We start from the raw sequence: 22,209 nt of genomic DNA on the forward strand, positions 1-22,209 counted from the left end.
CTGAGCCCAACGGAGATTTAATTCAATACATCAAACACTGAGAGCTTTCTAAAGGTCAAGCCTTATACTAAACCCTGGGGATACTAAAAAAAATGTTTTTGTAATGCATGTATACCAGCATTTATAGCATAATTAAAAGAAAAAGAAAACTAATCTACTAACAATTGTCAAGTATACTAGTGGTTATATCTGAATGGTGAGATCATGAATTTCTATCCCCACTTACTTTTCTCTTTCTCTGAATTGTCTAAACCTTTTTTTTTTTTTCTTGGCCACGAGGCATGTGGGATCTTAGTTCCCCAACCAGGGATCGAACCTGAGTCCCCTGCAGTGGAAGCGCAGAGACTTAACCACTGGACCGCCAGGGAAGTCCCCTAAACCTTTTTAATATACGCATGTGTTACCCTTGTAACTATTAAAAACCAAAATCAAAAGCTAAGGCTCCTTCTATGAGAAACGGAAGTAAGGACAGCTTCATTGTATATTTGTTATGTTTCACAAAGCAATTTTTACCTTAATAGAAATTAAGTTTTCCTTAAGTTTTAAATATTCCCAATAATTATCATCAAAAAGTATTTGGAGAATCTGTGATCCTATCCGACAGCAAAGGAATTGTGACCTGACCAGTTGAATTAAGCGCTCAAAATTTATTTGTCTCAGGTAAGGAGTCACTAGGTCATAAAAAGAGTCCTTGGCTTTAAAAATACTGCTTATAATGTTAGATAATTTAGTGGCTCCAAAGGTCTCTAGGTAAACACCACTTGTTAACCAGAAATAAAGAGTTTTTATTTAAAGAAGTAAAAAAAATGAATCACTGGGACCTATATATTTGTTTTTGTTTGTTAGTTTTGTTTTGTTTCAGTAGATACAAGTGAAAAATGAGTTTCTGCAACGTGGTTTGGCTACTTAAGCTTATGTTAGAAGTCTGGGTAAATATATAATACTCAAAGAAATAAACTGAAAACCACAAAACAAATATTTATAACCGAATGCTTAACCACAGTACTAGCAATGAAATTCCTCTCTAATGAGCCCAGATGAGTAGCTGCAAACTCTAACTGGTAAGTCACCTTTAAGGTTATGTTTTTCAGGAGCATTTGTATAAGCTACTCATAAATTTCAATCATAATCGACCATTTCAAAAGTCACTGAAATTTCTGTCCGTTAACCAGCTCCTAATTGTTCTGAGAATCACGTTCTCCACTCTTAAACTGATAAAAAAAGTGCAACCTCAGTTTTGGAGTAGAAGCAAAGGGGGAGGACAGAGTATCTACATAAGCTAAGAAAACTATGTGCTGTCTCTTTTAACCTCCAACCTATGGCCCTTCACTTTTCTTTTTTCTTTACTTATACTTTCCATCTGTCAACAAGTGCTTGTAATTTTATTACACTGTCCTGTAGTTTATGCAGAGTTGGTATTATTTTACAGAGTTCTGTTAATGGACTGGATAAATGGTAATGCTATTTAAACTAGTCTCCTGCTCCAACAAACACAGCTGCAACTGTACTACTATTTCTGAGCAAACATCTTGACCTGAACATGGAGTGCTCTCTCAACCCGTCCAAAGAGAAATTGGAGCAGACAGCAAAGGAAAAGCATATTTGGCCGCTAGCAGCAACCAACCGTGTCGAATCATAATTCATATACAGTGTACCCTCTTTTTCTTTTATACTGCATTTAGAGTTTTTTTTTAAAAAGCATGTGTGCTTCTTCACCTGGCATCTCATTTTCAGCCAAGAGTCAAATGGCGATTATTCATTACAGAAGCACAAAGAAAATCTGTATAATGTCCAGTTTGCTTAGATTTAATCTAAGCAAACAATGATAAAAGTCAAACATCAGTGTATGAACTATATAGTAAAACAAGTAAACTTTTTCATTGATTATGTATCAGGAAACAATAGTATTAAGTAAGGGTAAAAGATAAAATAAGTTAGGAAAAGAACTGGAGGTACGAATTAGCATTATGCATCAATTTATAAAGAGAAAATAAATCTAAATTTGTTTCTTTCATGAATTCTAGATGTGTATGGCTCTACTGAATTATACAGTAGGGCAACTGTAGACCATTTGATATGCAAATACAACCACCAGTCGACTTTTCCCTGTCACAACATATTGTCCTATTGTTTGTCCAAAATCCTGTATCTTTTGTTTGGTCACTTATCCTTCTTGTGAAAGAAAAGTTCATTTTTAAATGAACATTTTAAAGGACATTTTTGTATGTAGATTTGTGCATATTTTTCCATCTGTCAGAACAGTTGTTTCGGGTTAGCTACTAGGCACCTGTATCATATGAAGAATACTTGAACTTGCATCCTTCCTCTTGGAAATTAAACTAGACAGGCAGCTAGCTTCAAATGCTTTTGTTCCTTTATTTATTAAATACTCTTAATGGTGGTTGTTTAATCAATTAGTGATCACCATCATAAAAAACTGGTCACATGTAGCTTATAACTTTCCTCTCAAGAGAAAGATCATTGCTAACAATACACTAGGTCTAATTCAGGTGAGAGAACAGTGCCTCAACTCAAAAGAAGATTCCTTTTTCCTGATGCAGAAAAAAATTACACCTCTATGTTTCCATGTGTATCCAGTGTCTATGTCAGGTGTCAAGTCACAATCAGTATTGAACAATAAGCCATCAAGCTCTAACTTCAGGAAATCAAAGCCTTCAAGTCCCTCTTGCAACTAGTCCCACATCAGAAACAAAATTTTATCTTCCATTACTCCCCAGGGGAAATCCTTTGAGCCAAACAGGCACAACATGACTCTGAACACATTTTCTAGCTGCCTATCGCCCCACTTGTTAACATGCTTTTAATTAACTACAAAATGTTGCCTTATAGTTTTATGGGTTCTGTTTCTTTAACTCACATAAGGATTCTGAGTCATCTTCTTTCATACAGCAGCTTCATAAAGTTATAAAATCATAACAAAACATAAGGGAAAATCCCTTGGTCCATTATATGACATTGTCAAAGGGGGAAAATATTAAACAGAATATAATTCGCTGATAAGTGATTCTGCACTAGATTATTATACCACCTGAATCCCTCTAAGAAAATTAATCCCAGTACTTCCAGACTAAAAATCAAGCATTCTAGTTTCTCAGAGACAGTGTTAAAGTTACTTCCTATATTTTCCTCTCTTCAGCTTAATAATTTTAATTCTAGCTATAACAGTCATTCCATTTAAATTATATTTTCATAGCTACATAGGAAACAGACAATTTTCTAGACAACGTGGATTGTTTTTATACGCACATTGTTAGCAAAGTAGTAATTTAATAGCACTCAATGTATACTAGCTTTGAAATCAATTCTTCAAAATCCCCTCAATCGAAAAAAAGTTAAAGCAGAAAGTAGAATCTATTAAAACCATCTCTGTAGCCCTTCTTGCAAACTAAGCACAAATAATTAAATACAAGTATCAATTTATATTCATACATATAATTTTCATAACAGCCTACATCTAGTTTCCTTCGTAAAAATAGCCCTTAGAGAATTCTTGTTAAAAAGGCGGTCTCTGGGCTTCCCTGGTGGCACAGTGGTTGAGAATCTGCCTGCCAATGCAGGGGACACGGGTTCGAGCCCTGGTCTGGGAAGATCCCACGTGCCGCGGAGCAACTGGGCCCGTGAGCCACAATTACTGAGCCTGTGCGTCTGGAGCCTGTGCTCCGCAACAAGAGAGGCCGCGATGGTGAGAGGCCCGCGCACCGCGATGAAGAGTGGCCCTCGCTTGCCACAACTGGAGGAGGCCCTCGCACAGAAACGAAGACCCAACACAGCCATAAATAAATAAATAAAAATAAAATTAAAAAAAAAAAAAAAAAAAAAAAAAAAAAAAAAAAAAAAAAAAGGCGGTCTCAAGGTTTCTTTATTTGATTCTTTTAAATTTACTTAAACTGGGCCAATTAACCAGCAGGGAACACAACGCAGAGGAGAAATACTGCTAGGTGACTTTGGCTATCCTTAGAGGAACAGAATCAGGAAAGTCAGACTCTAGAGAGAAGACCTGGTGTGTAGCTGGTTCCACCTTCGCCTGCTGGGAAAATTTTCTCTATAGTCAGCTAAGGTGTGAGGAGGGCCTAACACAGATTCTAAATGAGATACAATGTGGGGGGAGGGCTGTGGGAAGAGAGCCTTCCTACTTCTGGAATTCATAACAACAATATTGAACTAGTAGGCTACCACGAAGCCGTGGCTACAAAGTCAAGTTCAGGAAAAGCAATCTCTTCACTTACCCCACAAGCATGACCATATGGGACTTTCCCCACCATCCAGGTGTGAGCCAGGCTGAGCAATTTATTCTATATATCCCAACGATTTTTCACAACATCCACAAACATCAATAATCGTTATTTACTTTTCCAACACTTTGTAGCTTATCTCCCATCTGCACAAAATCATTCACATGGCTGAAAATCTAATTTTAAAAGCTTTCAAAAGTATATTTTCACTATGCACATTAGGTCAATGAACAAGCATTCCAAGGAAGAAAAACCGATTCTGCCTAAAACTCACATGACGCTCCTTCCAAAGAAGTACTTCTGTTAACAGTCAATGACGTATTTGATATGAAACCCTTACAGTCGTTCATATTGCAGAGTTTGGAATTCTGGCTTTAAAAAGAACATTTAAGAGGAAATTTACAGTCCTCTTTAAATACCTTATAATAATATTTCCAGACTAATAAACACTATGTGAATACAGAAACAATATCAAAAAAGCTGACATTAAAAACCCCAACTTGACAAGAAAACACTGCCAACTTCCTCTGAAGAGGAAGTGCAGTGGCAATCTTTCCCTTCAGAACTTAATCAAAAGTTTCCATAAAGAAGTTAGGTAAATCTCCCCATCGGGACCAAAAAAGAATAATACAATTACAATAACATATACACGAATCAGTAAATGCTAACCAAACAAAGGAACTGGAACCACTGGAAAACCAATCATAAATTTCAAAAAAAAAAAAAAAAAAAAAACGAAAAGAGAGAGAAAAGAAAAAAAGAAAGAAAGGCAAACTTTTAATCCATTAATCTACGGGTGAATAGATGAATAGATTCCAGGAAAGCACAAGGAAACAGATCCAAAATACATTTAATAAAACGCGAGGTACTAACCAAAGCAACAATAACTATTTCTGTCTACTTACAGTCTGTATAGCTTCGAAGTCCCCAGAAACAGCAACTCAGGAAACAGCTGAAGGTGATTTCTGTTTAAACGCCTTTTGAGAAAAACAAAAACAAAACGTATGTTACATAGAAAGTACCCAACAATGAGACTGTGATTGGGTAGTGTCATGCCTCATCCTGTATTTCAGTAAAGAATGAAATGACATTCAAGAGAATTCAAGCATTGAAAATCAGAAGTTGGTTACACCTTTTGTTACATGACTCTTTAAAGCAATTTTCCATTGTGCTTACTCAGATGATGATTACTCGGGCCTAAACTCTAAATTCACATCCCCTGCAACATCAGTCAACCAGCACAGATGCAATGAAACAGGATTTCTGGACTCAGACTCTGGTGTCTAGGTTAGGCAAGTTCAACATACAGCAGAAATACCATATTAAATGGTGCCCTAAAATAATTCATACGCTGTCCCAAATGACCTACATTTTCAGCCAAGGTACTGAGGGGAGGTGGAAATTTCATTTTTTTAGCTTTTCATTTAGTTTCATAAGAAAGTGTCAGCATGGTTTCTACCTCTAGGCAAAATCACAAGAAAACCGCAATCCACAGTTCTTGACTCTTAACTGAATAAGGCTGAGTTATAACTAACAGTGAGGGCAAAAATGTTTAAGTAATGTTTTTTCCTTAATGTTTAACTGATATTGCGATGTCTTAAATATTTTAGAAAAGAATCTGATTGCAACTCTAACTCAATTTAAGCCCCGGTACTACATAACTAAGCTCTTTTGGACTATGCACATTAACTAAAGAGTGGCAAAATCTAGCCCTCATGTACTCATATCCCAATCTCATTCGTTTTAAGTGTACAATTTAACGTTTCAGTAAAAATAAATATCTATCCTCTCTACTTTTCCCAAATTTAAATAAAATGAGGACAAGCTGATGTAAAATGCACACTTAAATGATTTATAAGCTGCTATAGCTCCAGAGGAGAGTAAGGATGTCCAGAAACTAACATCACACTGAAGAAACTTGAGGTGTTTCTTGTGGTCAAGATAAATGTTAAGGTGGCAGAACAAGAGGGCATATCAATCTTGCCCTCCTCTAAATATGATGACATATTTAAACGGTCATCAGATGGGAGCAGAATTACAGTTATTTAGTCTCTGGAGGGCAGGAACAGCACTAGTAATTATAACTCAAGAAAGTAGATCATAAGGAAGACCTTTCTAAGTATAAAAGATATTAAGAAATGGGATGATCGGCTTTAGGAAGCTCTCAACTCCTTACTCCACATATATTCAAGCAGAGGCTATGCATTTTTTTTCCCCGCAACGGATGTAATAAAAAGAAATTCTGCATTAAGTGAAAAGTTGGACAAGGTGAACTTCAGAACTTCTTCCAACTCTAAAATGCCATGAGGCAATGACAGCTATGCTTACCGTCTTTTGCTACATAACTCATATTATTAAGAAGTTGGTCATCTATAGAAATACTCTCAGCACTTAATAAAATGTATGCTCATAAAAACGTATGCTGAGACAATCAGAGGGAAAATAGTAAAATCAGTAGTGAAAGGGTGGACTTACTTTTCACCTACACTAATTTTGATGAATAAAGCACATAACAAGGTTAAATGTAAAGTGAAACCAAAAGCTTTTCTTTTTTTTCTTTGCCAGGCATGGTTCTGAGGAAAGAGTACTTCCAGAGTCTACCATAAAACATTTGCAATAAAATATAACTTAATGATGACCTTGTTATATTGTGTCTGAAAAAATAGATTACAAGTATTCACAACAGGGCTAATGAGAATTTGTCTAGGGAAGACTCCCCATTGTCCAAAGAGGCAATTGCAATTTTTAAAACGACAGAGATGTGCTTTCATAATCTGATCCAAACCACTGGACTAACAAACATCGTCCATGATTCTCCAGCCAAAACAAGCACGCTCCTTCAGGTCCCCAGCCCCTGCAGAGGCAACTCTCTGGATGGAGCTTTCCCTTTTCTCCAAAAGGTACTTTCTTACATCCTCTGTGTAATTCCCCTGATTCTCCTACATGAAGTTGATTCCTCCCTTGCCTGTGTCTCCATATGCCCATAGTATTTGATAAATAAGAGTCCCTCACACTATATTATATTTATTCACATACTGGTCTGATTCCCACTACACTGCAAGCTCTTCAAGTGTAAAGGCCATATCTGTGTATTTCCTTCCTTCTTCCCGGGCACTTATTAGGTCCTTAGGAAAAACTGCTCTTTGCATTTTGATATAGTTCAGCAAAATCCTAGCATGTGCATTTTATGTTCAGGCAACTTTCTCCAGGCATGCTCCCTAAGGTACCCACCTTAGGTTTTATGCCACCCTCCAGATAACTGAAGACCCGCCACCAAACCTGCTTTCATGTGCTCTATACAGCAATTGCCTCCCTTCCCTTCCTTCAACCTCCCCCAGCCATGCCATTCTCAACATCATCTAGAAATTGGAAGGAATTCAATATGTTGAAACAAATTCAAATATCCAAGTGACGGAGGGCTGCTACCAGATTTCTTGTTAATGGGTCTACATTGGTATCATTTTGGATATTGTAAGAAAGTAGATAATTCAGATAGGGTGCAAGCAGGGTCTTTTCTCAATTTTTTCTCAAGTTCTTAGTGGTTCTTAATTCATTCCCAAAGTAACAGCTAACATATATTAAGCTTACTAGGTGATAGTCACTGTTCTGAGAAGTTTACATGAATTATCACATTCATTCTACCCCATAAGTAGGTGCTACTGTCACTGCTGTTTTGGATGAAGGCACACAGCTCATAGAAAGTAGAGCTAGAACCTGAATTCAGGTGGGCTGACTCCAGAACATACCCTCTGAATCACTCCTTTCAAAGAGACACAGTCTAAACATTCCTCAAAATAATTCAGAATAATGTAATCCTCAACTTTCCTTTTCACCAATCTTTTTTTGGGAAAAATGTAGTTTTAGATAGCCCACTTCCTAAATATCTACGAATGAATCACCTAAAAATAAAACATCAAGTTTTATCTAAAAAAAAAAAAAAACTAGCTGTATAGGCAGTTCACTATTTTAATGATCTATTTAAAATACCTAAAATTGAGAGCAAAACAAAAATACGTATAAAATATTTTTCTCAGAATTCAAGTAATTTATCACTATTTCTTGAAAATTATTATGAATGATCTTAATGTGTCTAAGCCTACCATGTGTATAAGACACAGTACTATCATACAAAAAAAGGCAGATAATAGGTGACGTGGTAACACGCATAGAAAAACAGTATGATTCCACTTTTTTTCTTTAAAAGAGTATCAATACACTTTTGCTTCCTGTTCTATTCCCTCTTCCATTAGAACTAAGAATAAATGGAAATACAAACATTAAAATAAAAAGTGAAACTCTTCCAAAATATTCAATAAAGGAAAAAAATTTAAGCAGAATTTCTAATACAATGACCAGAAATTAAGTTTTTAAACTAAAGAGAATTTTTTAAAAACCAGAATTAAGTTAAAGACTATCAAGGTGCACAACAATTTCTAAACACAGCTCGAGAAAAAGTAACCTAGCTTCTTCTAATACCGCAGAATACTTCTTAGTAGCTTGAAGGTGAGCGTGTCATAATAATAACTCTAATGTAAATGTGTTAAAGAAGTTAACATCTAATAGACCAAGAACAGATAAACAGCATGTAGTGAATTAAGGGCATCTCAGAGGAGGATTTATGGGAACCAACATGAATTTGCTGCATTAAGTAGACCAGGTGGGTCAATTACCAATTGTTCCCAGCCAGGATACTCAATTGTGTCAAAGGACAGATAAGAGATTCAGTGATATTCAGCTTCTGTGTCATCACCAGCTAGGTGGAATCTGCCCACAAGATCTCAGGCGACTGCCTGAAAATTCGCTGGATAGAAATTCATGGTTTCAGAAAAGTGTGTAATGTGGGTCTCTGAGACACATTTTTTTAGGGTAAAGATAAGAAAGATCTCAGCAACTGTTGCCTCTGTGCTATGGGCTATTTTTTGACTGTGACCTTCAGTGGGGTGAATGATCTTTCTGTGTCACACTAAAGACCACTGGCCTCTGAAATGCAGGTTCTTAACAACCTCAACTTGAAGGGCAGCATAAGCATTATTGACAAGCATTGTTTCCAATTATTATCTGGCAGCTGCTCCTGTGACTTGTCCATTACTAGAGGTTGGAGGTCTCTTATTGTTTCAACTTTCACCTCAATTTAATTAACATTTGCAACGTTCACCCCAATCCAAAATGTAAAATGAAAACGATTTTACGAAAGCTAGTAAAAAATGCAAGTCTCCTATTTACCTGTCATTGTAAATGTAAGGTATTTACAATGCGCCTGATCTGTGACAAGTATTTGATAAATGCTGCCTTAAAAAGTCTATCTTTTACAATCTCCTATTTCTCAAACATAAATGCCTTCTTCTCAGGTAAATTTCCATTTGTCTTTTACGCTAACATTTTTAAAGCAAAGATTTTTAACATTTAGCTAGTATTAGATAAAGTTTATATTTTCAGCAGTGATATCAGTATTTTCACCCTTTATATTCTGTGGTAGGGAGATCAAAACTTATTAATAAAAATGTTGCTTCCTATTCATTCCCCTTACTTCTTGATATTCTCTATATATTCAGAGATTTTGATAAATACTCTGAAAAAAATTTGGAGAAGGTTTTGTACTTCTCATCTCGTCTATTGATGATATGCTATAAGAAAATCAGAAGGAAAATGATAGTAAATATCGATATTTAGAAGTCAAATTTATTATAGACACATTTTATTAGCTCAATAAGATAAAATAATTCCAAAACTCAGCTTCTGAAAAACAGGAAAGGAGATGCTGAAATGTATAATAATAATAGTTCCTTACGTGCTAACTCTGCATCAAGCATTTTGTGAAACTCTGTGCATTATCTTACTAAAATCGTGTACCAATACTATGAGATATGATAACTGTTTCTGTTTTAATGATGATAAAACTGCAGTTTTAAAAGGCGAAGCAATTTGATCAAGATCTCACAGTGGAATTGAAACCAAGGGTTTTTTGATGCCACTCCTAGCTAATGTTTTAAAAGCAGGTAGAAGAGTTTGTATCTGTTTAGAAAGCACAATCAATAGCACAACCAATGAGTGTCTGCCAATATTCATAGGACACACCAGGCAATAGCATATAAAATTACAAGGTGCCTACACTGAGGGGAGTCTAGGTTATCTACACTGAGCAGAGCAGCAGCAGAGAGATGAGGCCCCACCTGCATCCAGGGCAGACAGACACTGCCAAGAAGACAATCAAACAAATTTTTGTTAATGTTATCTTAAAGCAAGATTCCAATTGCATTAAAACCAAATCAGTGCTATTGTTACCAAACTTTCATTCTGAAAGTGTTTTCACCAATATTTCTCCCAGTCCAGCAGATATAAATTGCTTTGAAAACAGATAAGAGCAATATATACAAAGTCCATACAGAAAAGTCTCTCCTTCTATGGAAAGTTGTGAAATTCAGTCTAGAAGGCATAATTCAGGCAGGAAGGTATCCAACAGGAATGAAAGACAGAGTTCAATGTAAAATATTTGACATTCGTCGCTTCCACAAATACATTGTAACAGTGCAAACTAAACTACTCATTTCACGGGAGGTATAAAGGACACAGCATCCAGCAAACACTGTCACAAAGGATGAGCCCAAAACAGATGTGGGAAAAATAAACAGCCTTGCTGTTTCGGAATTTATAAAACGGTCCACAAAGAGCAAACAGGCCTTCTCACCACCGTTCAACTTCAAGGTCCATAAAAAAAAAAACGCTGCATGAGAAACCCTCTCAGACAGATTGAATGTTCTGCAAAACTTCTAATAGTGCACTTGCGTTAAAGCCTTCTAAGACCATAGTCAGTAAATGTAATTTAAAATCATTCAATATTGCTTACAAACAGGTGAGAATAATTTGATATTTGGCTATCACAGATAGTGATACACTCTTGAACATCTAGGTGCATGATTTATCTCATACAATGTACATACTGAGCCTCTTTGCTGCGTTTGAGATGTTCTTAAAGAGCCTTTCCCAAGAAAATAACTGCCGTGATTTTAAACTTGGGTATAAAGGTGCCAGAGAACAATTCTTTTAAGAGGAGCTTGCATTCTTTTCCAAGGAGATTAGCACTGTTAGTTTGCCCTTACTTCAAGAAAAAGGACGTGTTATGTGTTGCCTATAAACTTGCAGGATGAGTCAGAAGAGGGATTCTCCACCTTGATGAACAGGGGATAAGGGAAGCCTTCCTTCAGACCTGTTCCACAACATATTCTCTATTTGAACTCATGTATAGCGACCTACAACAGAAATTCTAGAGTGCCGTAGTTCCTCAGCCTCACATTGGCTGTCTCATGCCTACGCATGGTATGCACACCCAGGGAGAAATAACTCAGCACCACCTTCAAAAAATACATGTGCCTTTTAGATATCCTTTAACGAGAGGATAGTGTTTAGTCAAATTTAGGCTCTATTGTAAAGACATTTCTAAATTAAAATGAGTATTTTCTTTGTATTTACTTGATAGAAACTTTAAAATAGCTAAGTGAACAGGCTTTGCATGGCTTCATTTTAATAATATTTTCAGGACTCTTTTTTTCAAGCAAAAATGAGTATCAAATGACAAAGTTAGTAGAAAAAAGGTAATCTCAAATCCAAAGATACCAAAACTTGGAATGTTTAAAGCAATATTGTCTTATAGGAGCGCCTTTACAACTTATTGGTTGGAAAAAAAGTGCAGTCCAAGCCTTTGCCTTTATCACTTCTGCAATTTCCTTATTGCAAGGGTATGACCGTGAAGTTAATGAAATACCTAATATCCAAGGTTTTCAATGGTATGCTATTGGTTCTCATTAATGTAACTTAGGCATATATGCATTTTATTTTGCATTGAGTGTTTCGTTGCATTTCGGACAAAATACCCTAATTTTTTTGGACAACCTTAAAAAATTTTCAAAAACTTTCTCATACTCTTGCATTTGTATTATCCAGGAACTTACAAAAGCAGATGATTTGCAGTAGTGAAGCACTGAAGTGGCCATAAAATAGAACTTTAATGACTGCAGCATAATCCCATAAGACATAAGTGAACAACATAACTTTATACCAGCATAGAAAAGTCAGGGGTCCCAATGTGATTTTTTTAGCCTTCTAACACATTACACACTAACCAAGAAATACCTTGAATTAATAATTTTGCATGGAGACTTTATTGCAAGTATACACAGGCATCTTCCGTGAAATATAAAGAAGGATAATTCTTAAATGTTTCTTTACTGTAGCTTATTTGTAGTTTGTTTTTCCTTCGTTAATTTCCATTGACTATCTAGTCACTTAACTATATTAGATTTCATTTGAACATTTGATTAAACAATATGAGACCTGTTAATACAATCTACATGAGGCACATTCTCAAGGCTTCATTCTCATCCCAGATAAGCAGGTGCTACTGGCAACACAGGGCATCCACGGGAATCACCAGTGCACATGTTAGGTCAGGGCGTAGAATAGGAAACTGTCAAAACAGGAAGTACTGTGTGCTCATAATGTGTAGGCGTGATTAAAACTTATTCCTTTTACAATGATTCATAACCACATTCTGATCATCGTATCATCTGCTGTTGTTCTCTATACAATACAAAGAAGGAAGTGAGGGGAAAGGAGGCAGTGAGACAGAAAAGGGGGGAAGGGAGAGAGGATTTCTATACCCATCTACTTCTTGACATTTTGACTGATAACTTTGTATTTCATCAATTCTTTGAAGTGGAAAAAATGTGTTTCTTTTGTAGCTATAATGCTTTGATTTACCAATAATGATTTTCTCATCCTATACTAAAATTAAATCCAACCTAATCACATGGCCCTGTTTCTTAGAGATTAAAAGTTGGATTTCTAAAAGGCACAGCTCTTATCTTCTGTTCTCAGATGGCTTCTTTCCCTAGATCAAGTTAAAACTCTATCAACATAAAATAAAAAGAAAAAAACTTATAATTTTGAAATATTCACAAATTATCATTTGGCATTGTTCTGATTTTATTATTTTAAAATGAAAAAATAACTTAGAACCATAAATTGCATACGAATAAAGTTAATGTTTTTATTTTTTGTTCTTCACACAAAGAAAGAAAATTAACTTGCCATATTATATATTATATATATACAGTATAAATGGCATTTACAAGATAAACCTGCATTTATACACCTTTTCATAATTTGGAGTTTGAATTTAAAACTCACATTTAAATTGCTAAAAAACATATAAGCTCACACAAGATATAATTATTTAAAAGTTAACTCACTGATTACTTCCTGTTTATCACATTGTCTCTTGCAACTTTCGGGGGAAAAAAAGACAATTTGTGTGATGTTAATGACATCACCTACTACAATAAGAATATATACCATAATAATATTATTATAAGGCCATAGTAATTTGATTATAGAACTCTCTGGGTAGCTTTTTTAATTTTTATTTTTTAATTAATATACTGAACAAAATTTAAAATAGTTTGTTCCACAATAACCTGAATGCATTCTTTAGCAAAACTGCTTGCCATTTAATGTATTTAAAGAAATAAATATTTGAAAAGTGTATCCACAATGTTCCTAAGAAATGGTTTTGAATTCCAGAGTCCCAAGGAGATGAATTGGCTGTCAGATAACAATGTGCTTCCATCAGATGGACTTGGCAGTTGTAAACAAAAGGAATTTTCTCAGCTTTTCCTCACAAATATGAAATATTTGCTCTCAGCCAACAGCTGGGGTGATTTAAAGAAGTCCTGCACATATATTAGCTTTCATTCAAAATTACAAATCCTCCTCCCACTCTGAAACATCTGACTGCATCTCCGTAGAATAGAAAATTGTTCTGAGATGAAGTGACATTCCCGGAGAAGTAAAAGTCAAAAAATAGTACCTACTTACAACTTTAATCGAATTTCAGATCATAAGGTATCTGGTTAATAATTTTTAGGAAAAGTTAATTTATTCAAGATGAAAGTTCAAATGATACTCCAAAGTGGCTTGAAAAATAATGAGAAAGTTTGGTTTGTTCCAGTGTTTCTGAAAATATTTAAAACTACAATATAAACAAAATACAGACTTCATGAAAAGCCACTGAGAATCCTTCAATGGTGTCGAAGTTGTTTAAGAAAAAAATATATATATACATACATATATGTCTCTCACATGGAAAAATGTATATATGTGACTATTAAACACATATATATGAATAAATAAAAGTTATTCATGAAAAAACTGTTAATGTTTAAATGATAATTTTAAATTATCTATTCATCTTACTAAACATTTAAATTATATTAATGCTTAGTTTTTAATGGATGAATTAAAAATACTTTTGCCAAGTTCTCACTAGAAATTAGCTATTCATAAAAGAGATCAAAGAATAAATACTTTCAGAGTATTTTTATATATTAAGAAACAGCTTATGAACTTATAAACTTTGTTATAAACTTAACCAAATATTTACCTTATTTTTATCCCCTCCCCAAAACTAGCTCTAAGTACTGGTTTTAAATTTATTTTGAATTCCACAATTATATCCCTATATTGTAATATTATTCATGAACAAAATTTTATAGCAAAATAAATTAGGTATCTCTGTTTAAGTTTACTTTAGGTTATAAAAATGTAGCCTATATTTACAAATACCTTAGAAGTTGACAAGCCACTTTTATATTTACAATTACACAGAATTAACTTTTGCCCTTGGGCCCAGTGAATCTGAGTACGTGCTATGCCCTAAATGAACTTCATATTTCACTATTTTAAATAAAATTTTTATTTTTACCTAAAGTGCCTCTTAAAGCAGGCATGGAAACATTAAGATAATCGTTGCTACTTTTAAGAGAGCTGATATTTGCCCTTAGAAATGCAAAGCTACTAAACTTGAATTATCAAGACATATGGAGATATGTAATTCATATTTCAAATGACAAACTGTGTATTTTATCTAATTATTTCAGCAGAGGTTTTTGTCTTTTGTATATATACACTATAGGCATAAAATAATAATGGTCCTCCAGTAATATATAACAATCCATAAGATTTTGTGTCTGAAAAAATAAAAATGTATTTTAAATCCTGAAGTCCACATTTGATCTTCTTGGAAAAAAACAATCAATGTTAAATGATGTGTTTTGATAACATAACTCTTACTTCTATTTCTACTAAATTCTTTTTCCAGCAAAAAAATATTTAGAAAGCTACTATAAAATAATGAAATAAAACTGTGAATAGCAGTTATTAACAATACTCACCACGTGTTAAATATCAGAAAGCAAATCTTTATCACTAAGAACTTTAAATATTTCCTCCAGTGTCACTAATGACACACATAGCAATAGCATGGGAACTAAAATAACTATCAGCAAAACTCTTCTTTTCCATAATGCACCATAAATACAAATAAAATTACCACCTTTCTTCCTACATAAGCAAATAAAACAAACTAGATGAAAAATAAGAAAAAATGTACATCTCTAAGTACCAAAGCAATGGTTACCAAGGAAGTAAATGTCTGAGGAAAGTAAGTCTGTATTTTTGAACTTGTACAAGTTAGTACTATTTATGCAAAAATTCTATTATTTCTAATTGTAAATTAGTTTGAAAATCACTTTATCAACTTCTTGTTTCTGTAAACTTACAAAGACTAAGACATGAAATTGAAGACGTGGTCCTTGAAATGCAAGTATTTTTTAAAATATAGTTATGTCATCATAAGTTTGGAATTGAAAATACTTACAGTCTCTCCAGTTCTTTAAGATCCTGGAATGCTCCTCTTTCAATGGTGCTAATCTTATTCTCCATAAGCTGACTGAAATGCAAAGTATAACAGGAGTCTTAATGTTAACCACTCACCATCTGAAAAAGTGTCAATTCAGCAACTGAAAACTTGTCCCTTTATGAAGTTAAATACTGCTCTGGTTTGAGATTCAATATCAAATCTAACAATGTTATATCTGAGAAAAATCAGGGAAGGAAAATAGCATCCTCATCACGAAACTTTCATAAAAAATACTAATTCAGTTTCTCACAAAATTTCGTCAGAATCCTGAACCATAAACTATAGTATATCCCGAAAAGTAACCCATGACACTACAACTTTGATGGCTGTTTTTCAAGTGAGTTCTTAACTGAAAGAAACAACATACAGTAATTCATCATACACATACTTCAATTCACTGATGGATATACGTCAGAAACTGGAAGAATTCATAAAGGCCAAAAATGTGTTTTTCAAAAATGAACAATGAACACGCAATGATCAAGAGTATATGTTCACTGCAATGTAAACATTTATAAATCTGTAGGTAAAAACAATTTTACATTACACTGAATCTCAAATGATTGTTCATTCACAACTAACTTAACACATTAATTAAAAATGTAATCATACTGCAATAACTTTATAAGAGCTGCAAAGATATAAAATACAAGAAACGATTCAAAATATGACCAACATATTTTTATAGAGAAACATTTCCCACTAAAAACTCTGCGAAAACCTGGACTGTTTGATTTTAATGTTAGAAAATATAGGTACATGTTGTTTGCTAGAGAAGTCTGAACATTTTTATATTAGCAATAATAAAATGCAGGCCCACTTTATAGTTAATCTCAAATCCTAAAAGTATATCAAATGTCTCACATTACTCATTCATATTGTAAAAGCAACTATTCTACATTTTTATATGCATAAGGCACTTAGGGTATGGTATAGCAAACATTTGAAGTCATTTCCATTATACTGTTTCTATGGCTTGCATCCAACCTTAAAATAAAGGCCTACATTTTTATTAAAAATTGAAGTACACTGATAAACAAAAAAAAGAAAGGAAACCAAGGCCTTTTAAAATTTTATGTTTCTGTCATTGAGACAGTTATTAAAACTGAGATCAGTAACAATTCAAAGTACACAACCTTAAAAAACAAAAGAGAATTCTCCAAAACACAGAAGAACATACTTACAGAACTCTTAGGTGTCGAAGACCAGCAAAATCTGTCTTAGTAATCCGTGTGATGTTATTTCCATTCAAATCCCTAAGAGAAAATAAGTAAGAAAATGAAAGTTCCGTTTAATTTCTACCACTATCTAGTTAAATAAAGACAAATACAAACTAAATAAAAGCTTTGAGATAAAGGATCAGTTCCAATTACTAAAGTAGTTTGCAAAGTAAAAGAGACAGAAACAAAAGGAAGTCATCTTTGAAAGAAAATTTTTAAAATGATTCTTAAGTTTACAGAGTCCATGCTTGCTGTCATATGACAAGAAAATGAAGTGATTCCCTTATCAAGAGACGTTCTCTTTTGTGTGTGTATGGGATGCTTTCAATTTTTGCTTTTATAAGGAGGTGTATATGAATTTCACAGGTATTCTGCTATTTACTATTACTGTTAGGAACAGTCCCAAAAAGTTACCTTCAGGAAGTTAAAGGAACACTTTTCTAATACTATTCAGGAAGAAATTTTAAAAATTCAGAACCCTATCCTTAGGTGGCACCATGGCTAAACTTCCTAAGGCAAAGAATAAAGTTAGAGTGCCATCAAAAGAAGTGCACTTCAAAGACTCGCATTTATAAGCATTTACCTTCCAACAATTCTATGTTTGTATGAAAACGAAAGTCTTCATTTGCAGCTCAGGGACCCCCGCTGTGACTGTAAAGTGAAAACCACTAGCAAGGGCAATAATGGAAATAGTATTCAGGCCCTGACATTTTTGTTCAGATTTCAGCACCACGTTTCCCTCAAGAGTCACAAACCCCTTTTCTGGCATCTTAGGTCAAGATCTAAACTTGCCCTGGTTCCAATCATTTCAAATAAAACCAGTTTTTGCTGCGGTTTGAATGTTGTCCTTCACGGAAGTAAACCTTACCTTGACTTTAAAACATCATGTGTATTTAATGTGTTTATGTTGTCAATGATATAATTTTATAAGCCAGCACTGAGTAAACTATTTTCTGAAACTTCTTTATAGATCCCTCATAGGGATAAATTTTTTTTCAAGGACCTTAAAACTCAATTGCTATTTTTTTCCCAAACCATTCCCTTTTTTGTTGAATAAGACATGTTAGTGCTTAAACTTTAAACTGTTCTGAATAGCATGAAATGACAAGGGCTAAAACAGAGTTCTGCACTGCTTTCTCCCCAACCCATTTTCCGTGCTGAGCAAAGTACCATCGAATTGTTCCTACAGTGGTTGGGGTCTTTCTTTTTCCGGGCTGCTTGACATAAGCTGAGTCCCAACCGCCACCGCCAGCCCCCCAATCCCAGACAAACTTGGGAGATCACATTCTGACAAGATACCCTTGGTAGGGCCTCAACCTGCCCAGCGCTGCGGGCCAGGGAAGGAGGGCAGAGACGGAGTAGCGGGCGGCCCAGTGGGGCTCGGGATGGGGCAGCCACTGGCAAGGGAAGGAATGGCTCAACTCTGGCCTTTAAACTGAGGGCGAGGAAAATGGGCTGGATAAGACATCGACTCGACGCGCTGCGGGCCGCGCTGGTGGAAACCTGCAAGTCCAAGGCGTCCCCTCCGCCGTCCGGCCCCCTCACAGCCTGGGGGCGCAGGGGCCCGGGGAGCGCAGGCTGAGAGCGTTGCCCCGGCCGCCCTCGCCCCGCCGGGCCCAAGCTCAGCGGCGAGGGGAGCGCGCCCCGGGCGCCCGGGAAGCGCGGGGCGGCGGCCTCTGCGTTCACAAAGAGAACGGCCTCCACGCTCCACTTCCCTGAACTCGGAAAGCGCCCCACAAGCGGCGCGTGGGCCGTCAACACCCGCGTTGCGATTACTTCTTCATTAGAGGCTCACAGAGACAGGGAGGCGGGGATGTCTGCGGGCAGCAGAGCGCGAAGAGAGGAAGGAAGGGGAGATGCTGCCACGAGCAGGGACGCAGAAACTGCCAGAAAGGTGGAAAGGGGGCACTACGGCTCAGCAGGAAGGGCCGAAGCGGGCAGCCGAGGGCCGCGGGGTCACCAAATTGGTCAGACCCGACTTGGCCGGCTCCGCTTGGAGAACCAGCCCTAACTTCACCTAGCCGACGGGACGTGGTCCGCCTCCGGAGCCTCCCCCCTCGGACAGGTCCTTGGGGCTCGCCGCCGCCGCGGCCTCCTCCCAGGAGAAATGAAAGGCGGGGGAAGAGTCGCGGGGGGCTGCGCGCGGCCACCGCGGAAGCTGCTGCCGTCCTGGGGCATCCTTCCTTCCGCGGCCTGTAGAAGCGCCCATGGGCGGGCTCAGCCGCCCCACGACCCCGTCTCCTCTCCCTCAGTCCCCAGGAGGGCGACACAAAGCCGGGGAGCGGAGGTTTCTCTCTTTTGAGTACCCCCCCTCCCGCGTCAACCCCCCCCTTCTTCGCGCCACCCCGCGGTGACAAGAGCCGGGAATCGGCCCTGAACCGACCCGCGACAGTTCCCAACCGCAAGGTGACTCCGTTTACAGAGTCCAAGGAACAAAGTCGCGTCTCCCTTGCCCCGGGCATCCGCGTCTATTTGTCCCCCATCTCCCCGTCTCCCCAGCCTCACAAAACTCGCCCGCAAAGGGCTGCGAGTGGCGGGACTGGAGCGGGAGGAAGGGACCAAGCGCAGCAGCCAGCGGGCCCGCCCCTCCTTGGGCAGTGGCCCCTCCCCGGGCAGCGCCCTCCCAGAGAGTTCAAGACCAGGATGCGCCTTCGGGAAAGCTAGTGAGGACTGCCCCAGGCACAGTTCTCTGTGCCGCTCAGTCCCTCCAGTCTCGACGCAGGGGCTGCGCGACCCGGATGGTGGGGAGGAAGGGGGAGGAAGAGCCCATACTCACAGTCTCTCAGTGCTGCGGGGGATGTTCCTGGGCACACTGCGCAGCGCCAGCCCGTGACAGTCCACTGTGCTCCCGGAGCAGGAGCACTGCGCCGGACACGCTTGCGGCGCCACCTTGTTCAGGATCGCCAGCACTAACCCCAGCGACAGGGACAGCGTCTGCCAGCCCACGCCGCGCATCTTCCCCCGCCGCCTCCTAGCTCGCCGGCGCCAGGGGTTTTCTCTTTCGCTTGCTGCTCTGCTGGAACTGCGCTGTGCCTGAGGCCCAGTGCCTGGCGCGAGTCTAGCAACCCAGAGTGTCCGGAAAACGTGCACAAGATAATATAGAAGTAACAGTAATATTCAAGGCAGTAAAGCTAACACAGATACACGCCTCTCAGCTCCCCTCACCCTCCTCCTGCAAGGCAGGCGCTCCTTGGGCAACTTTAGGTCCTGAAGATCAGTTGGCCCGGCCAAGGCTACAGGGAGACCCCAAAGCAGCGGGGAGGAGGTCACGCGTCGTCTGCCTCACAAATATCAACTTGGAGGTAAAAGACCTGGAGCTCCCAACCGCGGTGAAGATCGTGAAGATGCAGGGGCCAGCTGCGCGTGGAACAGGGGTGTTCCGGTTCCACCGACCCCCTCTGCAAATCCAATTCCAGTGGGGACGGTAGGAGACAGAAGAAGGAAGCTCAGTAGGAATGGTGGCCTCGGTCAAAGTGGGCTCTCCGAAACTAGAAGGCGCAGGAGCCCCGCGGGCCGGGAGCGGAGCGCGTTGGACGACCGGACATGGCGCGCGGGGGCGCACCGGGCTGACGCGCAGCCTAGGGGGCGCGGGACCGCGCTGCGGGGCTCCTGGCGAGGCTCACTCTCGCGGCCTGCCCCACCGGCCTGCTGCTCCTCCGCAGCCCGGGCCGGTCCTCGTCGTCTACCGACAGCGGAGGACGATTTGCAAACACACATGCACTTCGCTGAAGTATGTCTGGGCAATTCCGCCTCCCGCCCCGGCGTCCTTGGAGACGCTCCGCACGAGGGCCTTCCCCGGGGTCACGCAGAAAAGACAAAAGGGCAATCGAGCCGCCCAGCAGGCAGGAATATCCACTAGTCACGACCCCGGGAGAGGAAATCCAAGAGGCCAAGTTGAGGATGAGAGCTCCTGCTAAGGCTGAGTAGGGAATGGCTGGCCGGCCGGCCAGAAAGAGTGGAAAGGCCAAGCTGGAGGTGTCCGCTTCCCGGGTCCTCCCGGGGCGTTCCGAACCGTGGAGAGATGGCAGCTGGGTCGGTGGTATCTTCTAATCCGAGGAGACCCCAGGAGGCAGCTGAACGGCAGTCCTGTGTGCGTGCGTGTGTCAGCCCCTCTCGTCTCCCGGATACGCCGCAGCTCCGCAGCAGACACCTGATGGCAAAGGTGGAAGAAATAAGAGCAGGCTCCTGGGCCGGGGCAGCCCTTCGGTCTCCCCCCGACAGCCCACAAGTGGGTCCTCCTTCTCAAAGTGCAGGAACTTTTCCCAGGGTTTGAATCCAGTCCCCACAGCCACGGTGGGAGTCGTACCGCCGACGTCGCGACGCCGCCCGACTCTGGGCGCTGCACCTGACTCGGCGGCCGCAGTCCGGAGCAGCCTGTCTCCTTCCAGCCCCTTTCCCCTCTCCAGGTGGCTTTCTGCGCCCTTTTCTTGGGGGAAGGAAGTGGGGAAGAGGGAAAGCGGCGACAGGGAGCGGGGACTCGGTGGCTCTGCTGACTCCCGAGCTCCTGGCAAGTGTCTAAACAATAGGACGGACGCAGCAGCCCTAGTCTCGCTCGGCTGCGGGAAGGTGGGTTGTTGTTGTAACTGGAGTTGTTGGCTCGGGCTGCCTGGCGCTCAGCGCAGCCGAACAAAAACCCAGCCCGCGCCTCTGGAGCCGGCCGCGAGCCCCCGGACGCTCCCCTTTCTCCTCAGCGCTCCCGCCTTGCCCGGAAAGCTCGGCAGCTCCCGCCTGCGCCCGGGAGCCACGGCGCTCCCATCACTCGCCGCCGCCGCCTTTTTTTAACCACCGTCTGCGGCAGCCACCACCGCCGCCGCCGCCAGCCTCCGCCGTCCGCGCACTCCCCAAATAAATAACCCCAAGTCAGAAGTTAAGCCGGCGCCGGATTTATATACCCGGCGGAGCCCCCACCCCCTCGGCTCCGCCCCGCGCGGCCCGGCACCGCCCACTGGCTGAGCGCTGGGAGCCCGCACCTCGCAGCGGAGAG

At 39.6% G+C, this 22,209-nt stretch overlaps 1 protein-coding gene across 2 annotated transcripts in view; it reads right to left on the minus strand.

Annotated features, from left to right (window-relative positions):
* SLIT2 (slit guidance ligand 2) overlaps positions 1 to 20,189 on the minus strand; it is a 379,714-nt gene extending 359,525 nt beyond the window's left edge. For both annotated transcript variants that reach the window (XM_059923271.1, XM_059923270.1), the window contains exons 1-4: positions 20,002 to 20,189; positions 17,190 to 17,261; positions 15,964 to 16,035; positions 5,159 to 5,230 (exon numbers count right to left, since the gene is read on the minus strand). In XM_059923271.1, the coding sequence (XP_059779254.1) occupies positions 5,159 to 5,230; positions 15,964 to 16,035; positions 17,190 to 17,261; positions 20,002 to 20,180 (395 nt within the window). In that variant the 5' untranslated portion in view covers positions 20,181 to 20,189. The remainder of the gene's footprint in view (positions 1 to 5,158; positions 5,231 to 15,963; positions 16,036 to 17,189; positions 17,262 to 20,001) is intronic.
* Positions 20,190 to 22,209: the final 2,020 nt, after the last annotated feature.

Source organism: Balaenoptera ricei, chromosome 5 (genome assembly GCF_028023285.1).
Source record: "Balaenoptera ricei isolate mBalRic1 chromosome 5, mBalRic1.hap2, whole genome shotgun sequence".
NCBI lineage: Eukaryota > Metazoa > Chordata > Mammalia > Artiodactyla > Balaenopteridae > Balaenoptera > Balaenoptera ricei.